The sequence below is a fragment of the Protopterus annectens genome, chromosome 8.part0 (assembly GCF_019279795.1).
Source record: "Protopterus annectens isolate FY-2018-M chromosome 8.part0, PAN1.0, whole genome shotgun sequence".
Lineage (NCBI taxonomy): Eukaryota > Metazoa > Chordata > Ceratodontiformes > Protopteridae > Protopterus > Protopterus annectens.
Window position 1 is genome coordinate 104,225,980 of NC_056741.1, and position 19,115 is coordinate 104,245,094.

Here is a 19,115-nt window from a genome sequence, read left to right on the forward strand (position 1 = left end):
TAGCATTGTTATACACATGGTATACTTATCATTGTTATACATCTAGTATACTTAGCATTGTTATACACCCGGTATACTTAGCATTGTTATACACCTAGTATGCTTAGCATTTTTATACGTCTGGTATACTTAGCATTGTTAGACACCTGGTATAATCAACATTGTTATATACCTAGTATACTTCGCATTGTCATACACCGGTATGTTTAGCATTGTTATGCACCTAGTATAATTAGCATTTTTATACATCTACATCTGGTATGCTTAGCATTGTTATACAACTTGCATACTTATAAATGCTTAGTTGAATAGTTGCTACTCTGCCGTTAATAGTGCTGTGCTTACTAATCTGCAGTAACAAGAGGGCACTATAGTATTACTCCACTATAATAATAATAATAATAATAATACTTTGGTTACCCTATCATTAATGTCCTAGTACTTTGACTGTATATGCTTGTAATTTAGACCTCTCCATCCTTCTTTGTCCTGCAGTATAGCTAGTGTTTTCATATTATCTAGCAAGAACTGTCTCAAAGACTCTGTAGTAGTGACAGGCTGCAAAATTAATTGAATTCTATGTCTTAATGTACTCACCAATATTTTATCTGTTCACCTGCTTTGCTACCTGTTTTGCTTTTTTTCGTATATGTTGTCATTCTACACTATGAGTATGTGCATGAGTATTTGGAGCTTTTCTCCATGGACCTCCACTGAAAACGGGCTCTTCCAGGCCCAGTGGATTATCCTGGTCATCAGACTGTAATAAATAAATTAATTAATTAAATTAAATATATAAATATGAGTACACCTCCCTAATCATTCACTCGGTCCCAATTGCACTCGTGCTTTACTTGCCAACTAGATTTGGATGCTACATGCAATAGAAGGCATCTATAACTCAAGGGTAGCACGATAAAGACAAAATCTAGAACAGCTTATTTACTGCCCCGCTGTGGACATATAACAGCTCACCCCAATTCAGCTGTGATTATGATCTCCATAACTTCACCAGTACAAACCAATGACTAGGTATCGTGACTCATTTTCTACCAAAATCAATACATTCCTAATTGTAGCCTACTGTTACTGCTGTAATTCAATCCCCCCTGTACTATTTTGTTGTCCACTCTTACTTGTCAGAACCACCATTCTACTTTCTAGAATATCTGTTCAACCTCTAAACTTATTTAAGCTTTCCCTACCATACTCCCTCAATCTTATACTCCAGAGTACATGCATCTACTGCACCTCACTTTAAGTCATCGCATGTAAGCAGTCTCTCTCTATTCAAACTTTTAACTCCATATTTTTTATCATACTAGTAATAAAGTCTACCAATTCTATTTCCTGCCTTGTTTCCAATTCTTTTTCTGCTGCTAGCTCAGTCTACAACCTAACACATTCCTTTTATTCCTACACTCCATGCTACTAATCATAATTTACAACTTCACCTCTTAATCAGCGACCATGATAGCTCACCAAGTCTTTGTAAACTTAGCACCAGTTCTTTCTTAGACATAAGTTAGTCCATTTCCAGCCTCCATCTATAAATATTAAATATGCTATATTAAAAATTAAACTGACTTCCACCCATAGACTGCAAGCCTCTACAATCTCAAAGTGTGGAGACATGTGCACTAACCCTAGACCTCCTCTAACACTCAATCCCCACCACCTCATTCAGCAGTTTACTTATGTTCCCTCATCATTACAGCCTGTCCACCCATATTCTATCTCTCCTAACTCTAAATAACTTAATACATCCCACCTTCCAACACTAACACTCCATCAAGAGACCTTAAGCTCATCACAGTGAATCTACATAGTATATGGAATTAAGTAATTGAGCTACATAGCTGGATATCTCAATGCACACCTGCTGTCTTAGCTGCCAGAGAAACCTGGTTTAAAAATATACATAGTGAAACCATAACACTTCCCTCGCTATAACATAATTAGATAAGAGAGGTTAAAAAAGAGAGAAGGCAACATAGCTCTCTTGTACTCTTAACTCCTTCACCATCTCTCAATTCACCTAGCCAGTCCCAAACATATACCCCAGGCAACAATATACCTGTTGTTAGACATTCTCTGCTGGGCAATCTATAAAAAAATACCATCCTTGGTGATATCCGTATCAACTGGGTAACTCTCTCCCCACACTACCCTTCCATTAGCATAAACCTGTTTAGTTTCACACAGTTCATAATATCCCAGACCAGGTATAACAAACACGATAAAAGTACCATCCTTGACTGGATATTGTTATCTGAACCCAGCAAATCTAACTCTGCTGGTATACTTTCTACTGCTCTAAGTGACCTTCTATCTGCTTACTTCCAAAGAAAGCATACCTACCAGACTAAAACCACAACTAATGACAACATATAATGTTTCTAATTTCAACCCTCAGTATTCCAATGATACATTACTGTCTATAAATCCCTACATCCAGATGAAACCATCAACCATTTCAACCTAGAATTTCTAGACACTGATAATAGTCTAACCACACTGTGTACAAAAGTGTCAAAAAAGTATGCTCCTTGGCTTATTAAACAAACTAAAATCCTTATGAAGAATATAGATATAGTTTGGACACAACTGCATAGAGATAAATGGCAACAACAAACAAATAAATAAATAAATAAAATACTATGCTTATCTTCAGACCATAAGTACAACCCAAAATATTTGGCCATGTATCACCTTTCAGCTGAATTCTGGTAGCAATAAAGGTCCTAATCCCTCCCCTAACAATTTACCCCAACAAACTAGAACATTATTCAATACTTATAGGCTGCATGTCCTTCTTAACTCTAAATTCAGTTTCTTCATCCAACCCCTTCATCACACAGTACTCCATTCTCTCCACACAACGTATCTCTCACAGTGCATCGCAAACTACAGCCACCCAACCAAATTCCTCACACCACTTCCCCTAACTCATCCCAAGCTACCCCACCCCTTCCTTTACCCTCAAACCACACCCCAGTTCCATGATAAAAAAATGGTTTCTTATATTAGAACTGTCTTCCCCTACAGCTGACAACATTCCTCAAGAATATCTTAAATCCGCTGCTCATGCCATAGCCTACCCATTTAGTATCCTCATCAATAGATCCACAGTCAAATCCCATGATCCCTCCACATGGAAAAAGGCTCATATCATCCCTCTCCACAAAGATGGAAGCTCAACTAAAATCACTAATGTCTGTTCAATAGTAGTGCTGCCTCTCCATCTAAGCTACTAGAAAAATGCATCCATACCCATCTGCTCCAACATATCATGAGAACTCAACGGATAACCTCTACTCAACATGGTGTTAGGGATGATTATAGTACAACTTCCGTCATTCTATCCTTTGTGGACAGCTGAAACAAAGAAAAAGACAGTGGCAAGAGAGTCTGTATTATAACTCAACCTGTTTAAAGCTTTTGTCGTGGTCTCTCACCCACTCTCTATCATTGGTCTATCTAATCCTTCTCTAAATTGGTTCCAAAGCTATTTGTGTGATAGGAAGCAGGCAGTAAAATGGAAAAGCTTTGTATCTGCTTACCTGACTGACACTACTGGATTAGCAAATGGTTCTATTCATGCACCCCTTCTTTTCAATTTATTCATCAATGACCTCCACACTGTCTTCTGCCAAGCCTCTCTCATCCGTATATTGACAACTCCTCACTTATATGCTGTTATAAATAACTCAAGAACCCCTCATTTCCATTGAGACCTGTCTTTGCAATGCCCCACGTCTTCTTAATGGCAAAAAAATTAAGATTCTCCTCTTCTCCCTAAAAACCTTCTAGAATACCAAGCAGAACTTTAAAATTTTTTCACTAAATAACACCAAAATTGAAGTATTCCCCCATACAAAACTACTAGTTATGACAATTAATGACAGTCTAAAAAAATTGATCTTTACATCCAAAATAACATCAAAGAAAAAAAACTCACCAAAAATTGTCATGCTTTACTATCACAAACATTTCTTAAATTCAGCTACAAAAATCACCCTCACAACTACATACCCACTTCCCTTACAGCTATATGGCACTACTATCCTGACAAACCATCGAACCAGACTGAAATCTAAACTCAAAGTATATTATAATAAAATTGTAATGCTCACTTCTAACTCAGCACACTTCACCACTGCACTTTTTCCACTCGTTAAATTGTCTTGAACTCCTCCCTTTCCTCAACTGCCTTAAGCTAGTTACAGCACATAACATAATTTATAAACCCACTGCTTGATCTGCTCTCAATAACATTTTTCATTGATACCACCCAGACAAATCCCTTTGCTCTTATCACAAGCATCTTCTTCATCTGCAACCCTAATAGATTTCCTGATCTCTGCCTCTACTCCCACACTGTTGCAAAAAAATGGAACTGCTCCATCCCTCTACTCATTAGATGTAATCTAAACATACAAACATTTAATGCCTCTGTACAGGAATTCCTGTCGAAAACCTGGCTCTGCTCTTGATCCATTTCTGGCTAATTCCTTACCTACGCTCTTCCTTCTTCTCTGCTAGTTGCTGCACTTCCTGTCTCTGTCTTAAGTTTGATGTCTTTTTTTCCCTATGGACTTACTGTTTTTCCTGATGTGTTCCTATTACTCCTGCTTAATGATGTATGTATGAAACATATCTTATAATTTTGTATCCTTGATTGTGAACTGTAAAAGTTTTTACTATCTCAAATATATTTTGTTTATATATGTGGACCTTTTCTCCCCAGTCCTCTAATGAAATGGGTCTTCTAGGTCTAGTCAAACTTTTCAGGTAAACATATGATAATAAATAAATAAACAGACACACACACACACACACACACACACACACACACACTCAGACACGCGCGCACACACACACACACACACACACACTCAGACACGCGCACACACACACACACACACACACACACACACATATATATATATAGAGAGAGAGAGAGAGATTGATATGCAGAGAGAGAGAGAGGGAGAATGTATATATAGATAGCTGCATATAGATAGATATAGATGGATACATATAGATATAGATACAGATAGATAATTCATATGTTCAGTTCCTACTTATTTGCTGTTTTTTTACCAAAGATATGGGTTATAGCTTTTCTGTGTGATCACTTCTTAGAAATGAATGGTGGAGCTTGACAGAATGGTCATCTTGCTGGACATCTATAATAATCAAAGATTTGTAGGATATAAGGTTTTATGCTAAGTTATAATTATTTATGCAATGTTTCTTTGAATGAAATATAATCAAGGAATCATACTGAAGAATATTATAGCATATGTAAAGTGATATTATATAGAACGGTACTGCACTGCTGAAAAACAATTTTGCATCCTTTTAACAGAAAATTAACAAAACCATCAATCATATTATTTTTATAACTATATATATATATATATATATATATATATATATATATATATATGTATAAACAGTTAACTGGTTTATAAAGCAATGTTTTACTTTTTTATTGTCAAAGGTAATACACCTAGAAGCACAATAGTTTAAATTATGGTTTTATTTTATGAGAGGACTGTTTTATCTTGATGACGCACAAGAGCACGTTGCATGAATAAAAACCAGTAATGCTTATTTTTGAATTTCCTAAACTTGTATTTCTGGCATGACATATCATCGAGTATGATACATGCAGCTGGTAGCTCCCAACATGTTTGTTTGTATTTTAATGGAAAGTACTGGACCCTGACCCCCTCAGCTGGAATTGCACATTAAGATACCTAAATCATAGTTTCCTTTTTACTCTTAAGTGCAGCTTAAACAAATAAAGAGGAGATGAATGATTAATTTCAGCTATACTGTTCTCCTAGGCCATACCTCTCAACCTGCAGACTGAAAATATGTAGAAAGGCCCTTGAGAATTAGGTACAGACAAACAAAGGGTATCTAATTAACATAAAAGTTGAATAACAAATAGCACATACATCTTCCTGTGTCCAATAGGAATGTGAGATACTACTTAAAAAAACAGGGAGTGACACAATGATGGAAAAATATAAACACATTATCAAAGAAATGGGGTAAAATTTTTAGACTTTTAATGAACTGTACTGCAAATTTCTACCACACATGGTCATTTGTTTTTTTAAAGGGTGCTGTAAGGTGTATGTTCCCTTTCTTTAAATTATTGGTGTACTAGCATGTTGGTCATTTAGCATGGTATTTTGTGTGCTAGACAGCTTCAAAGATCAAGAGTAATGGGGAGATTCAGAAAACTATATTGAGGAGCAAATAAATACTGCAAACAGGTGCATACCTCCAAATATAGGTATATCATGCACAGGGCTAAATCAGGCCTAAACAACAATTCTTCTTCTTTCCGCTTTTCCTGGTTAGGGGTCACCACAGTGGATCACCTGTCCACTCATGATTGGCAGTGGAGTTTTATGGTGTTGAGTTGCCAGCCTGGCACCCAACCTTCCACAGAAGGCACACACATGCACTCACTCCTAGGGCCAATTTATAGTGTCCAATCCACCTACAGCATGTCTTTGGGATGTGGGAGGAAACCGGAGCACCTGGAGGAAACCCACGTGACCACAGGGAGGACATGCAGACTCCGCACAGAAGGCACCCCAGCTGAGGATCGAATAGGAGAACTTCTTGCTGTGAGGCGGCAACACTAACCGCTGCACCACCGTGGCCACCCAGGCCTAAACAGCAATGTTCCTCCAAAATAGGGACAGTTGAGAGGTCTGCTGTGGACCTCTGTATTTTATGCTCTTCTTTTTTGTTTGTTTTATTCACTATAAACTCTTAATATAAATGAGTGTTTTACTGGTTCACAAAGATAGCCGAATTTTAATATTAATAGCAGTGAGAACTCTACAGATTTCTGATGCATTTCCAGGTAGCATGACACTATGTCTGGGATTGATGAAAGCCATCATGATGCATTAAATTTATTTGTGCAACAAGCAGTGATGAGCATGTTGTTTGAATTCAGCAAATAGTAGTATATGTCATGCCTGGCTGCAAAACAAACGTCAGTTGCCTAATATGATGATGATCAAATAAAGAGCTGAAGTACATAGGTTCATAGGTTCATAGATAGGTACTAGGCTATTGGCCCAAGCACCTACGTAAGCCTAGCCAATAAGGTTCCTTGACTTACACCACCCAAGAAAGTTATTTTACTGTGCCACTGTCGAACAGAGACACAGAAGTGATCCCTGGGGTGTATTTCCTATTTCCCATCCACTCATTAAGATTTTTCTTGAAGAGTGCTAATGAAGAACTTTGCTTGACATAGATGGGTAGCTTATTCCAGAGTATGGGAAGTCTCTGGGACAGGAATCTTTCCCTCCAGCATGTCCTGTTTATTGTGGTGACAAGGTTTAGGTCCCTAGAGCATGTAGCTAGGAGGGATTGGGATTTCTTTAGGTGTAGCATGTCCAACAGCTCTGGGTTTGACATAGCTTTATATGTTAGGCAGAAATCACCTTGGAGTAGATAATATGCTATGGAGTAAAGCTGGAGATTTTTGAGGAGGTCATTGTAGGGCATTTGTTTGAAGCCAGTAATCCTCTTTGTGAGGTACTTCTGTGGCCTTTCCAGCTGCTGCAGATGTTTTGAGAGGTACATTCCAAAAGGGGCGTTGTACTCTATAATGGGTCTAATGAGTGTCGAGTAGAGGGGGAACAATGACCTCTTTTTTCCTGGATGAGAACCCTTTTGTGATGAGGTGTGCCATGTAGAAGGATTTCCTGACTACTGTGGCAATATGATTATCAAAGGAGAGACTACTCTCCACCTGGGTCCTAAGGTCTCTTATCACACATTCGGCATTAAGTAGACTGCCGCCTATGTGGTAGTTCATGGGTACAGAGTTTTTACCAAAGGGCATGACAATACACTTTTTGGCATTGAGCTTGAGGCCATGGCTCTGACACCAGGCATCTGTCTCAGTGAGGCCCTTCTGTAGGATGTCCACATCATTTGGGGACTCAACTATGGCTCCTAGCTTGCAGTTATCTGCGAACTTCATTAGTCAAAGGCCTTCTGTGTTAGCCTGTACTTCAGAGAAGTAAATACCAAACAGGAGAGGTCCCAGGACTGAACCCTGTGGTACTCCACTTGTCACTCATTTGAAGTCACATTTGGTGTCTGCAACTTTTACAGTGTGGATTCTGTCACTGAGCCAGTTGGCAACCCATCTTGTGACATAGGGATTTATACCTAGTTTAGTGAGTTTAGCTATAATTCCAGAATGGGGGATGGTGTTGAAAGCCTTGCCGAGGTCCTAATAGGCTGTGTGATCCACCTTACCATTGTCTACGGCTTTGGTGACTGCCGTAAAGAAGTTGATCAGGATTAGGAGGCATGATCTGCCTTTCACAAACCCAAACTGGGTGGAGACCAGAGTTTGGAAGTTACCAATGTCTTTGTTTATGAGTTCCATGATGATACGTTCCATGGCCTTGCAGACCAGACTCATCAGTTTAATAGGGCGATAGTTCCCAGGATCAGTGATGGCTCCCCCTTTGTGGAGTGGGATAACTGTTGATGTGTGCTATTCAGTGGCCACAAAGCCTGACGTGAGGCTATTATTGAACATGGTGCTTAGGTGGGGAGCCAGTTCATTCTGAAGTTCATGTAAAATGCAGCCTGGGATGTTGTCCGGTCCCATGGATGCTGGGTTTTTGGCTTTAGAGAGTGCAGCTTTTACCTGCATAGTTGTGATTACAGGGACTCTGCATTCTTCCTGTATAGATATGTGCCCTTTAGGAGGTGAGAGGGGGGTAAAGTTAGCACTGAACCTATCTGCCAGGATGTTGGCAATATCAGTTGGTTCTGTAATTTTCATGCCATTGTGCTGTAACTCAGAGCAGATCTGGGTGTTGCCATTGAGATTCTTGATATAACTATAGAATGCTTTGTGGTTGTCCTTATAATCAGTGGCAATTTTGTTGAGAATAGCAGATCATGTTTATATCCATGTTCAATATTTCACAGCCTTGAAAAGAGGCTTTGTTTCTTCAGATAGGTGAGTGTTCAAGTTTATGTCCTCTTATCAGTTCTGGGTTCAATTTTTGTGAGATTAAATCTTTATTTATTTATTTCATTATTACTATTCTTAATTTATTTTAGTTTGCTTGGACGGCGCAATGGTGCAGCGGTAGCACTGTCACTTCCCAGCAAGAGGTACCCTGGTTCAATTTTTGGCTGGGGTTCCTTCTGTGTGGAGTCTGCATGTCCTCCCTGCATTCATGTGGGCTTCCTCCCACATTACAAAGACATGCATCTGGAGCATTTTTCCCTGGGCCTCTGCTGAAAATTGCCTTCGTTCCAAGTCAGACTTTCCTGGCTAACAAATGTTAAATAAATAAATTTACTTTATGGATAAGTTTGAAATATCAAACAAATTCAACTTCATCATGTGTAACTCATTAGTTAGTAATAATTTTAGCTCTTTGGGTAGACAATCAAGAAAACTAAAATATCCTGGAATACTTCTGTTAGAGATTCAATTCAGTCAGTTAGTCAAACATTTTCTTTACCTATTTATCAATGCAGCAGCATGGAGATGAACAGACTTTCACATCAGTCAGTGGGTGTAAGCCAACGTCATTTATCCTGGAATGAACAACACACACACGTATACACACACACACACACACACACACACACACACACACACACACACACACACACACACACAAACATAACACATGTACAAGAGCAAACGCACATGCCCGTGAACACACATACATACCCACAAGCACAAAATACAACACATGTACAAGAGCAAACACACATGCGTGTGAACACACACACACACACACACACACACACACACACACACACACACACACACACACACACACACACACACACACAAACATATCATGTGCAAATACAAAAAACACACATGTATATGGACATGTACAACACAGACACATATGAACATACATGCACAGACCCACACACACACACACACACACACACACACACACACACACACACACACACACACACACACACACACACACACAAAATACACGTGCACACAACCAAACACATGTACACTCACAAACACTGTCTCACTCACACAGTATGGCTTTGAACACTGTCATACATATTTGAGATATGCAAGACAGAAACAACCAAAAAGACACAACACAGGGAGATCATTCAAATTCTAAACACAAGGCACCCAAACTAAGAGCCAAGCCAGAAAACCAAGCACTGTGTGACAACGACACTACCTGCAGTGGGAGTATGAACAATCTGTATGGATTTTACATCTCTGAACAGCACATTTAGGGAGATATTTAAAGGATCCAGTCAATTTAGGTATAGAATAATCATATACTTAATTATTTATAGTAGTAGATCTTTAGCCAGAAATTGCATGTAAATTCTGCAAACAGATCTGGTGTAACCATCAGTGAACTGCATGAAAATATTACTAGTAAAACATAACTTATATGTAGCTGTATTTACTTTTAGTATGTAAGCAAGGTACTATTTAGCATCTCATTATGTTTAGTATTGTAGTTAGGTCAGTGTTTTCCCCTTGCCTCACTGGGTATATCCCCATTGGATATGGTAATTTGCGGTTTAATAAAATAACTGTATTTATTCTTCATGTACTGAAGTGATATGAGGTTTGTGCCATCTTTCTACTACCTGAACTAAATCACATCCCTCTCTAGTTATATAGTCCCCGACTTCAGAACTTTGCTGCAAATACCTTCATTCATGTTATAGTAAAAAGATACATACTTTTCATAGGTTCATAGGTGCTTACTAGGCTAATGACCACAAAAGCCTTTTTAAGCCTAGCCATGCATCCCAAAGCTCTGACAAGTTCTGATACCCTTGATAAGTGTAGGCATGGGCCTGGGAGCTGAACCATTTGCAGGTTGCCTGTGTCCATTAGAGACATAGGTGCCAAACCAGGGATGAATTTCTGGTTTCCCATCCAATTGTCCAATTAAGCTTGAATTGGGTTAGGGAGAAACTCTGCTTCACATGGATGGGGAGCCTGTTCCATAGAAACGATAATCTCTGGGATACATAACTATCTCTCCAGCAGGTCCTATTTATATCGCAGGCAAGGTTTATGTCTTTGTAATGGGTAATTCTGGTGCTGTTTGTTTTGTGGATATGCAGAAGGTCCATCAGAGTGAGGCCTGACAATGCCCTATATGTCAGGCATAGATTGCCCCTCAAAAGCCTGTAGGAGCCAGAATACAGGGTTAGAGCCTTGAGGCGGTCTACGCAGGACATTTTACTTATGCCCCATATTCTTTTAGTGAGGAACTTTTTGGACGTTCCAATTGTTTGATATGTCTGGTTAGGTACATACCAAAGGGTCCAGTGTGCTCAATGACAGGTCTGATGAATGCCGAATACAGTGGAACAATGACTTCCTTAGACATAGATGCCATACCTTTGTTTAAACGTTGTGCAACATAGAATGATTTCCTCACCACTGTAAACACATGATGGTCAAACGCTAGATTACTATCTGTGTGTGTCCCAAAGTCCCTGACTGCTGGATCAACTCAAAGGGGTGTACTGTCAATATAATAGTTACCAGGGATACTATTAACCATTTCTTGGCATTTAGTTTTAGTCCATGGCTCTGTCAGCAGTTTTTTGTCTGTGTCAGCTCCCTCCTGGAGAACATTTCTATTAGTGTGAGATTCAATGACAGCTCCTAATTTGCAATCATCTGCAAATTTAGTTAGCCAGAGACCACTAACATTGGCCTTGTCTTCTGGGAAGTAAAACCCAAAAAGGAGTAGCCAAGCACTGATCACTGAGGGACTCCACTTGTGACAGGCCTCTTTGTAGAGGTGGACTCCCCAATTCTAACTTCCTGGGTCCTGTCTGTGAGCCAGTTGACAGTTGACTATCCACTGGATGACATATGGGTTTGCACCCAACTTCTCGAGTTTTCACTTCCTCAGCTTCTTAAATTTGATAATTCTCTTATGTATTCCTTGACAAAGAAACCTTTTCTAAAATATACTCTGGTAACCTTTATTTTCTTTACTAGGAAAAGTGGATAAGCTTCAAGCGAAAATCATTTTTTGTTTCATTTTCATTTAGAACAAAAGTATCCTGCTCCAGTGACTCATATGTGCATTAATGAAGTCCATTTTCTTATTGATATAGTCACGTCAAAAAATGTTTATATCAGTTTGTATGAGCTATTTTTGTACTCCACTATTCAAAATGTTAACCATTTCTCAAATAAAACATTAATTAATTTCTGATCGCTAAGAAAGCTGTCCATATTTTCCCTCCCCCTACAGCACATTCTACTACTTGTAGCTGGAAGGATGAAGAAAGGTTTCAAAACAGCTGCTATTTTTTCAATCATGATTTACATGATGTCTGGTTTGGAAGTCGGAAAAAGTGTAAAGAAAGGAATTCTGATTTAGTAGTAATCAATAGTCGTGAAGAGGAGGTAAGAGTGAGCTCAAATTTTATTTACTTCTCACACAAGCAATGTCCCTGTATAATGTATAAATTTTATAATCTATCAGTAAATGTCTTTGGAAGTTAATGATTCTGGAAAATGAATTTAAGTCTTTCTAGTATTTTGTGTGTGTGTGTAAGTTGGGAAGGGGGTTAGTACTCTCTGGAACTTTAACAGAAGTTTATCATCACTGAATGCCTTATTAATACAACACATCTGTCGGTAAAATATAGTATTGTGTTAAAGAACTCAGAAATTATACTAAAACATTTAACTTCTAATTATTTCTAGGATGAGGCTAAAATAATGGTACCCCTGCGCCACTCGCTCCATAGACCTCAACCTTATCACCACTTTAAACAGAACCTATTGGAGGGATAGATTCCTGACCCAGAGACTCCCAGTCCTCTGGAATAGAATCCGTGTTCACGTCAAGCAGAGCACCTCACTGGCCCTCTTCAAGAGACATCTTGATAAATGAATGGGAAATAGGAAATTCACCCCGGAATTCACTCCAATTGCATTGCTAGATAAGGGGACAGGGAACTAACATCTGGCAAGCCAGATGACTGGGAATACTATTGGGCTAGGCTTACATTGGCTCCAAGACCATTAGCCTAGTACTAACCTATAAACCTATGAACCTATAATCTTTTGGTGTGCAGGGTTTTTGATAGAGAAGGAATTAGCAATAATCATGACAGATTCTTTATTCATTCACTCATTCATTCATTTTCTGATATCTGCTTAATCCAGTTCAGGGACACAGGAAGGATGAAAGATTTAATTATCTCAACAATTATTAATAGCTCACCCAAGAACACTTCATACATAGCTGTTATTTGCAAGATTGTCAAAAATTATTTTAGTGAAACAGATGTTTCTTTATGGAACTATTCAAGTAAAGTTAATAGACAAGTATTCTCAAAAAAAGGTAAAAAAACTTTGTTTACAGTTGGTGAAGGAATCATCTTCCCTGTTCTAGAATGTATACACATGGGAACTTTTACACAGATGTTTTTTTCACCCCACATAGACTAGCAATAATGTACAAGAAAGATGAAATTAAATGCTGGAGATGTGGACACCCTGATGCTGACTGGATACATATGGTTGTTAATTGCAAAATGATTTCCCCATTTTGGTTAGACTTTAAATATCTTTGTAAAGCTCTGTGGAATGACAGTTGTATAATTTCTGACTCCCTTATCCTTTTCAGTGTTCCTGTTCCTAAAGTCATTCATAAAAAAAGAAACATTTTTACTATGGTCTATCCTCTCTATAGCAAGGAAAATTGTTACTAAAAATTGGAAATCCCAATGTACTCCTGTCTTTAAAGTTGAGTTTATTTATCTTGTGTAATACATTTGTAAGAATGAGATTGCTACTATAAAAGCAAGAACTAACAACACAACTCATCATTTAATTACTTGGCCAAAATTCTTTAACCTGTTAGAGAAATATTGTGTTCTGCTATTGCTTTTTTAGTTGTTAGGGACATTGTATATAGTTTATTTGTTTTTTCTTGTTACTATACTGTTAGGTTATTGTGTATTAAAATAAATAAAAACATTTTGGAACAAAAATAAAGTACCTCTGGGAAAAAAACAAGATTTAATCACCAGATAACATCATTGTGGTTATATCAAGAAAATATAGATAAAATTAAACCAGTATAACTATTACAAATATGTAGACATATGAAAGTGTTACTGGAAAACATTCCTATGTTGATTTTCTACAATTATTAAACAGGTAAGTTCACTGGAAACGGGTTTCCCTTTTCTGTGGTGATCCAGGAATGCTGCCTTGTTAAGTAGCTAGCACAATCATACAGAAGGCAGAAGGGGTTAGAAGGAATCAAATGCTGAACCACAGCATACAGAAAGCAGTTTGTTAACATCTCCAAGTTTTATTCACTGCACTCACTGCCAGACAACTTATTGATTCTTAACCTATTTCAAATGACTGCTATAATTTGATTAGTTGTACATGCAGTTCACGACCTACCTCATGACAGTTTCTCTTACCATATTTTCATATCTCAAGTTCCTTCTTGTATCCTTTCTAAAGAATAACTTGTAATAAATTCCATTATTTTACCAGTATTTCTGTAAATGAATACTTCCTAACATTCTGAATGAAAAGACATATGTGATGTTGTCAATCTTCATTCTATCCTCAATGAATGGGTTTGGATCCATTCCATCAGATCCAGCTCAGCTGATGCTACGGCTCGCAGCCACCAGATCTCAAAGGCGTCTCCCTTATCCATGATGCACCTTGCCAATTACCTCAGATTTTGTTTGCCATTTCTAGCTAATGGACGTGGTCTACCAGTTTCTCTCAAGTTGTATTGAATAAGTAAAGTTTTTTTCTTCATATTTCCTCTTATTGAATAGTTTTTATTTCCTTAGCTTACCCTTTCAATGTTTTAATCTTCACTGTTTTGTGGTTTAGAATCTCTATTGTTTTATTCTCCCTTGTCTTCACAACTTTGTCTGATTTCCGACACACCATTGTTGGTATTTCCTTGCCTTCTGCTCTACTGTCATTAGAGTGTTGTAATTCTTTCTTCTGCTGTTTTTCAGTCCCTTTTTGTACTTGGTACTGCAAGACACTACCGTTAGCATCTCCGTTATCTTACGACCCACTCGTAGTTCTTCATAACATTGATGGTATCCCTCTACTTTCTTCTTCCATTTTCCTTTCTGTAAATAAACAAAAAAAGGAAAAAAAAAAAAAGTTACTTACTATTTTTAATTATTTTTTAGCAATTTTGATGTATTGTTATTGTTGATATATATTTTATGATGAGTGACAAACCTACAGGTTTCAAGAAAGGTTCCAAATGTGGACATAAGTTGCTTATCTCGGATGTGCACTCACTTTTTTGTACTGCTTGAGTCCATTACACTTACAAGAAGATTGCTGAATTTGCTACAGATTTAATCCATGAGCTTTAACTAAACATTAAAATAAATGGATAATAAAAGGTCTCTTTCCTTCCTCTTTTAAAGAAGCCATACTTCAGTCTTCAAAGTCAAAGCCTTCCACCTTGTCAAAATCTTCCTCGGAGTCTTCACGGAAAAGGAATGCTAAACATTTGGTCTAAACCCTAGATCAGAAAAGGATACAAATTTCAGATCCAACTGTTCCTTTGGATCCTATGGCTTCTAAAGTGACTATTACGGTTCCAGCACAATCCAAATCAAATCAGGCAGAATCTTTGGATCAGACACAGCCTTTGTAGACTCTATATTGTCCTCATAGTAGATATTCTCTGTCAGTTGGCCCAGTAACTGGCAAGCTTCCATCACCTCTTTTGCAGAGACCAGTATCCCCCTCCATTTACTCTACTCATTCTTCCAGAAGTCTTACAGAAGATGATGCAAAAAAAAACTGGTAAGGAAGATCTTCTCAGCACAAGGGCAGATTGGTCTTCCTTTGGTTCCTACTCCTCTGAGTCAGGTTGCCTGACCTATCACACCACCCCTGCAAGTTCCTAGCCTGACACCATCTGCTGTCTTAGAGCTTCAGAACCCCAGTCATCTGGATCCATCAGTCTTGGATCCGAGGAACTCCATATCTTTGGATCCGACATCTTCTCTGAGACCTTCGATCTTTTCAGATCCGGAGAGCTCTAGGAGCTGAAGCCTGCCTGCCAGGAGAGAGGGGACAATTTGGAAACCCAATTTCTCAGATCAGATCTTCTCTTTGGCTCCTTCAAGCTCTGCCTTTGAGGCTGTGAAGAGAGTGTTTGCTGCCTTGGCAGTCCTGATGGAACCTTCCCCTCAGATCCTACCTATTCCATCATGATGCTCAAGTGCCTGGAGCCTCAACAACTCTCTCCACAGGGACATTCTGTAAGGAAACCTCAGGTTGCATCTCAGGGAATTTTGATTTCCTCTACCGAGACTTCCCCAGAGCATTCCACTGAGGAAGTACCCAGGAAAAAGACATGCAAGAGGAGGCACCTAGACTCCCCACAGGGGTCCATCACAGAAGACATGGATTTCGATGACGGTGAAGGGTTATCACAGTCACCTCCTGAAGATTTTCCTTTTGGAGACATACTAGAAGTCCAGAAACACAGAGAAGGTTGGACATCCTGCAACCCTACAGCAAACGAATCCATTCTTCTAGAGGCTTTCTGTACAGGACCCTCTACTTTGTGAGTGACTCCACCCACAGACAAACTCTTGGACATGATAAGGAACCTGAGTCCATAGAACCCAGACCTCAGAGACCAGACAGGATAATGGCACCACCTACAGAAAGACAGTTTTGGGGGAAAGGGATTCCAGTTGATGCCCATGGTCATTGCAGTGGCCACAAAGAAGAAACTAGCTAATGAGAGTTCCACTGTCCATCTCCCAACAGGGAGTCATGGGTGATGGACAGACTGGGGAAGCATGACTTTGCTTCAGCGACCTTTGTCTTGCAGTTGCTGAACTATCTGGCACATTTTGTTAAATTTCAGAGAGATTTGACCAAAGAGTTATCAAATACTCTCTTAGGAACCATAGAATCATATCTGCAGAGGTTAAGGATTCAGTAACTTCTCAGTTGGCAACACTACAAGCTATTTCCAATAATTCCATGAGGTTAATTTCTAACATAGTGGAAGGAACCTCAAGAGTTGTAGGTTCAGGCATTTCCATGAGGAGGCATGCCTGGATGTGCTTATGTGAATTTGCAAAGCCATTTAAATCCAATTTCATCAATTCTACCTTTAACAGAACTACGCTTTTTGGTCATAAAGTGAAAGAAATGCAGTCCAGATGTACGAAAGATGGTAAGACCTTGTCTGCCATAGACATACTTTTTTTCCCCCAAGTTCTTTCTCCAGGAATCAATGGAGTGGTCAGAAAATGTGGTTAAAACACTCCCAATGTCCATTCCATGACACACATGGAGGAAATGTTCCCAGAAGGAGAGAGGGAAACTCCAATTGACATTGTCACCCTCATGACAGAGGTGGCCCATAAAACCAGGATTCACAAGAATCTATCTTTGATAAACCCTACCAGCACTCCTGAACAGATGGCCAACTGTCCACATCTGGAGAAGGTCAGGGGAAGATTGTCCCTGCACCAGCAGCCTGGCTAGAATTAACAAAAGATACTTGGGAGCAGAGGATTATATCCGTAGGTTAAATAATAACATTTTCCCTTCCACCTCCAATTGCCAGAAAATCCATGATGTTCCACCCAGTCACAGGGATCAAGAAGCAATTCAGATTCAAAAGCTGCTAGGAAAAAAATAGTCATCCAAGAGGTCCCAACAGACAAGGTAGTATCTGGAATTTACTCACGGATCTTTTAGTGCCAGAAAGGACAGGGGGCTGGAGACCAGTTTTGGAACTCACAAATATAAACAAATGTGTTCAACAAACCAAGTTCCAGATGGTCATGGTTCAGTCCATTCTCCCCTTTCTGGGCAAGGATGACTGTATGTCCTCAATAGATCTTCTGGATGCCTACTATCACATAAATATGAAAAGGCAATCCAGAAAGTATCTACGCTTCCAGCTGGGAGCCAGTCATTACCAATCCAGAGTACTGCCCTTTGGACTTTGCACAGCCCTCAGCGTGTTTACCAAATGCATGGAAGGAGTAGCAGCATACCTCAGACTGCATGGATTCAGGGTGTTTCCCTACCTTGATGATTGGCTCATTACCACTCCGGCCAGGGATCAAGTCATACAGTTAAGTGGTCAGGTTCTCCACATGTGTGCTCTCCTAGGAATAACCAAAAACTACAACAAATCACAACTTCAACCAACTCGGACTTTGGAATTTATTGGAGCACTGCTCAACACAGACTGCCATTGCTTCCCTTCCACCAGTCCAAGCTCTAAATATAATATCACAGGTCAGGAAGGTTGTAGAAAGTATATCAATCTCAGCCCGCACAGTCCTCTGAACTCTGGGTCTCTTGGCTGCAGTGACAACCTTAGTTCTGTTGGCCAGGTTTTACATGTGGATCCTACAGTGAATTTTGGCTACTCAGTGGTCAATCTTCCATCAGTCAATATTGTATCAGATAAAAAATTGCCAACACTTGCAGAAGAGATCATGGAGTTAGTATTTATAAATAGCGAGGGTGTGGTGGGCAAAGCCCCCCACACACACATGGTGGGGTGTAGGGGGGCTTGCCCCCATACAAAAATTTGTTCTACTTTGCTGAACACACCCATGCTACGTATATATACTAACACTGATATTGCACTACAGAGGTAAAAAGGATATATTTCCTTATCCCCACTGAACTGTGATTCAGTAAACTGACTTTCACAAATGTGAACTTTCTGTTAAGTACACTTTTGTGAAAGTGGGTGTCTGCTTACTAATCTTTGAAAAAAATAGTTTTCTTTGATTAGAAATATATATAAATATATATATATATATATATATATATATATATATATATATATATATATATATATATAATTTATTTACATTTGTTAACTGGGTAGTGTTTGACTGGGCCAGGCATCTGTTTTCAGTGGAGACCCAGGGAGAAAAGCTCCATAACAAGTTGTAGGCAACAACATAGCAATAACAAAGATAAACAAGTTACATGCATAAACAAAGGTAATTACACTTTCTGAGTACATTTATAAAAC

The 19,115-nt window shown here is 38.9% G+C and overlaps 1 protein-coding gene across 1 annotated transcript in view; it reads left to right on the plus strand.

The window, feature by feature from the left end:
- The window catches only part of LOC122808150 (C-type lectin domain family 12 member B-like), a 190,267-nt gene extending 175,153 nt beyond the window's left edge, over positions 1-15,114 (plus strand). Inside the window, exons 4-5 of the mRNA XM_044079122.1 lie at positions 12,318-12,472; positions 15,076-15,114. Of these exons, the coding sequence (XP_043935057.1) occupies positions 12,318-12,472; positions 15,076-15,114 (194 nt within the window). The remainder of the gene's footprint in view (positions 1-12,317; positions 12,473-15,075) is intronic.
- The last annotated feature ends 4,001 nt before the right edge of the window (positions 15,115-19,115 follow it).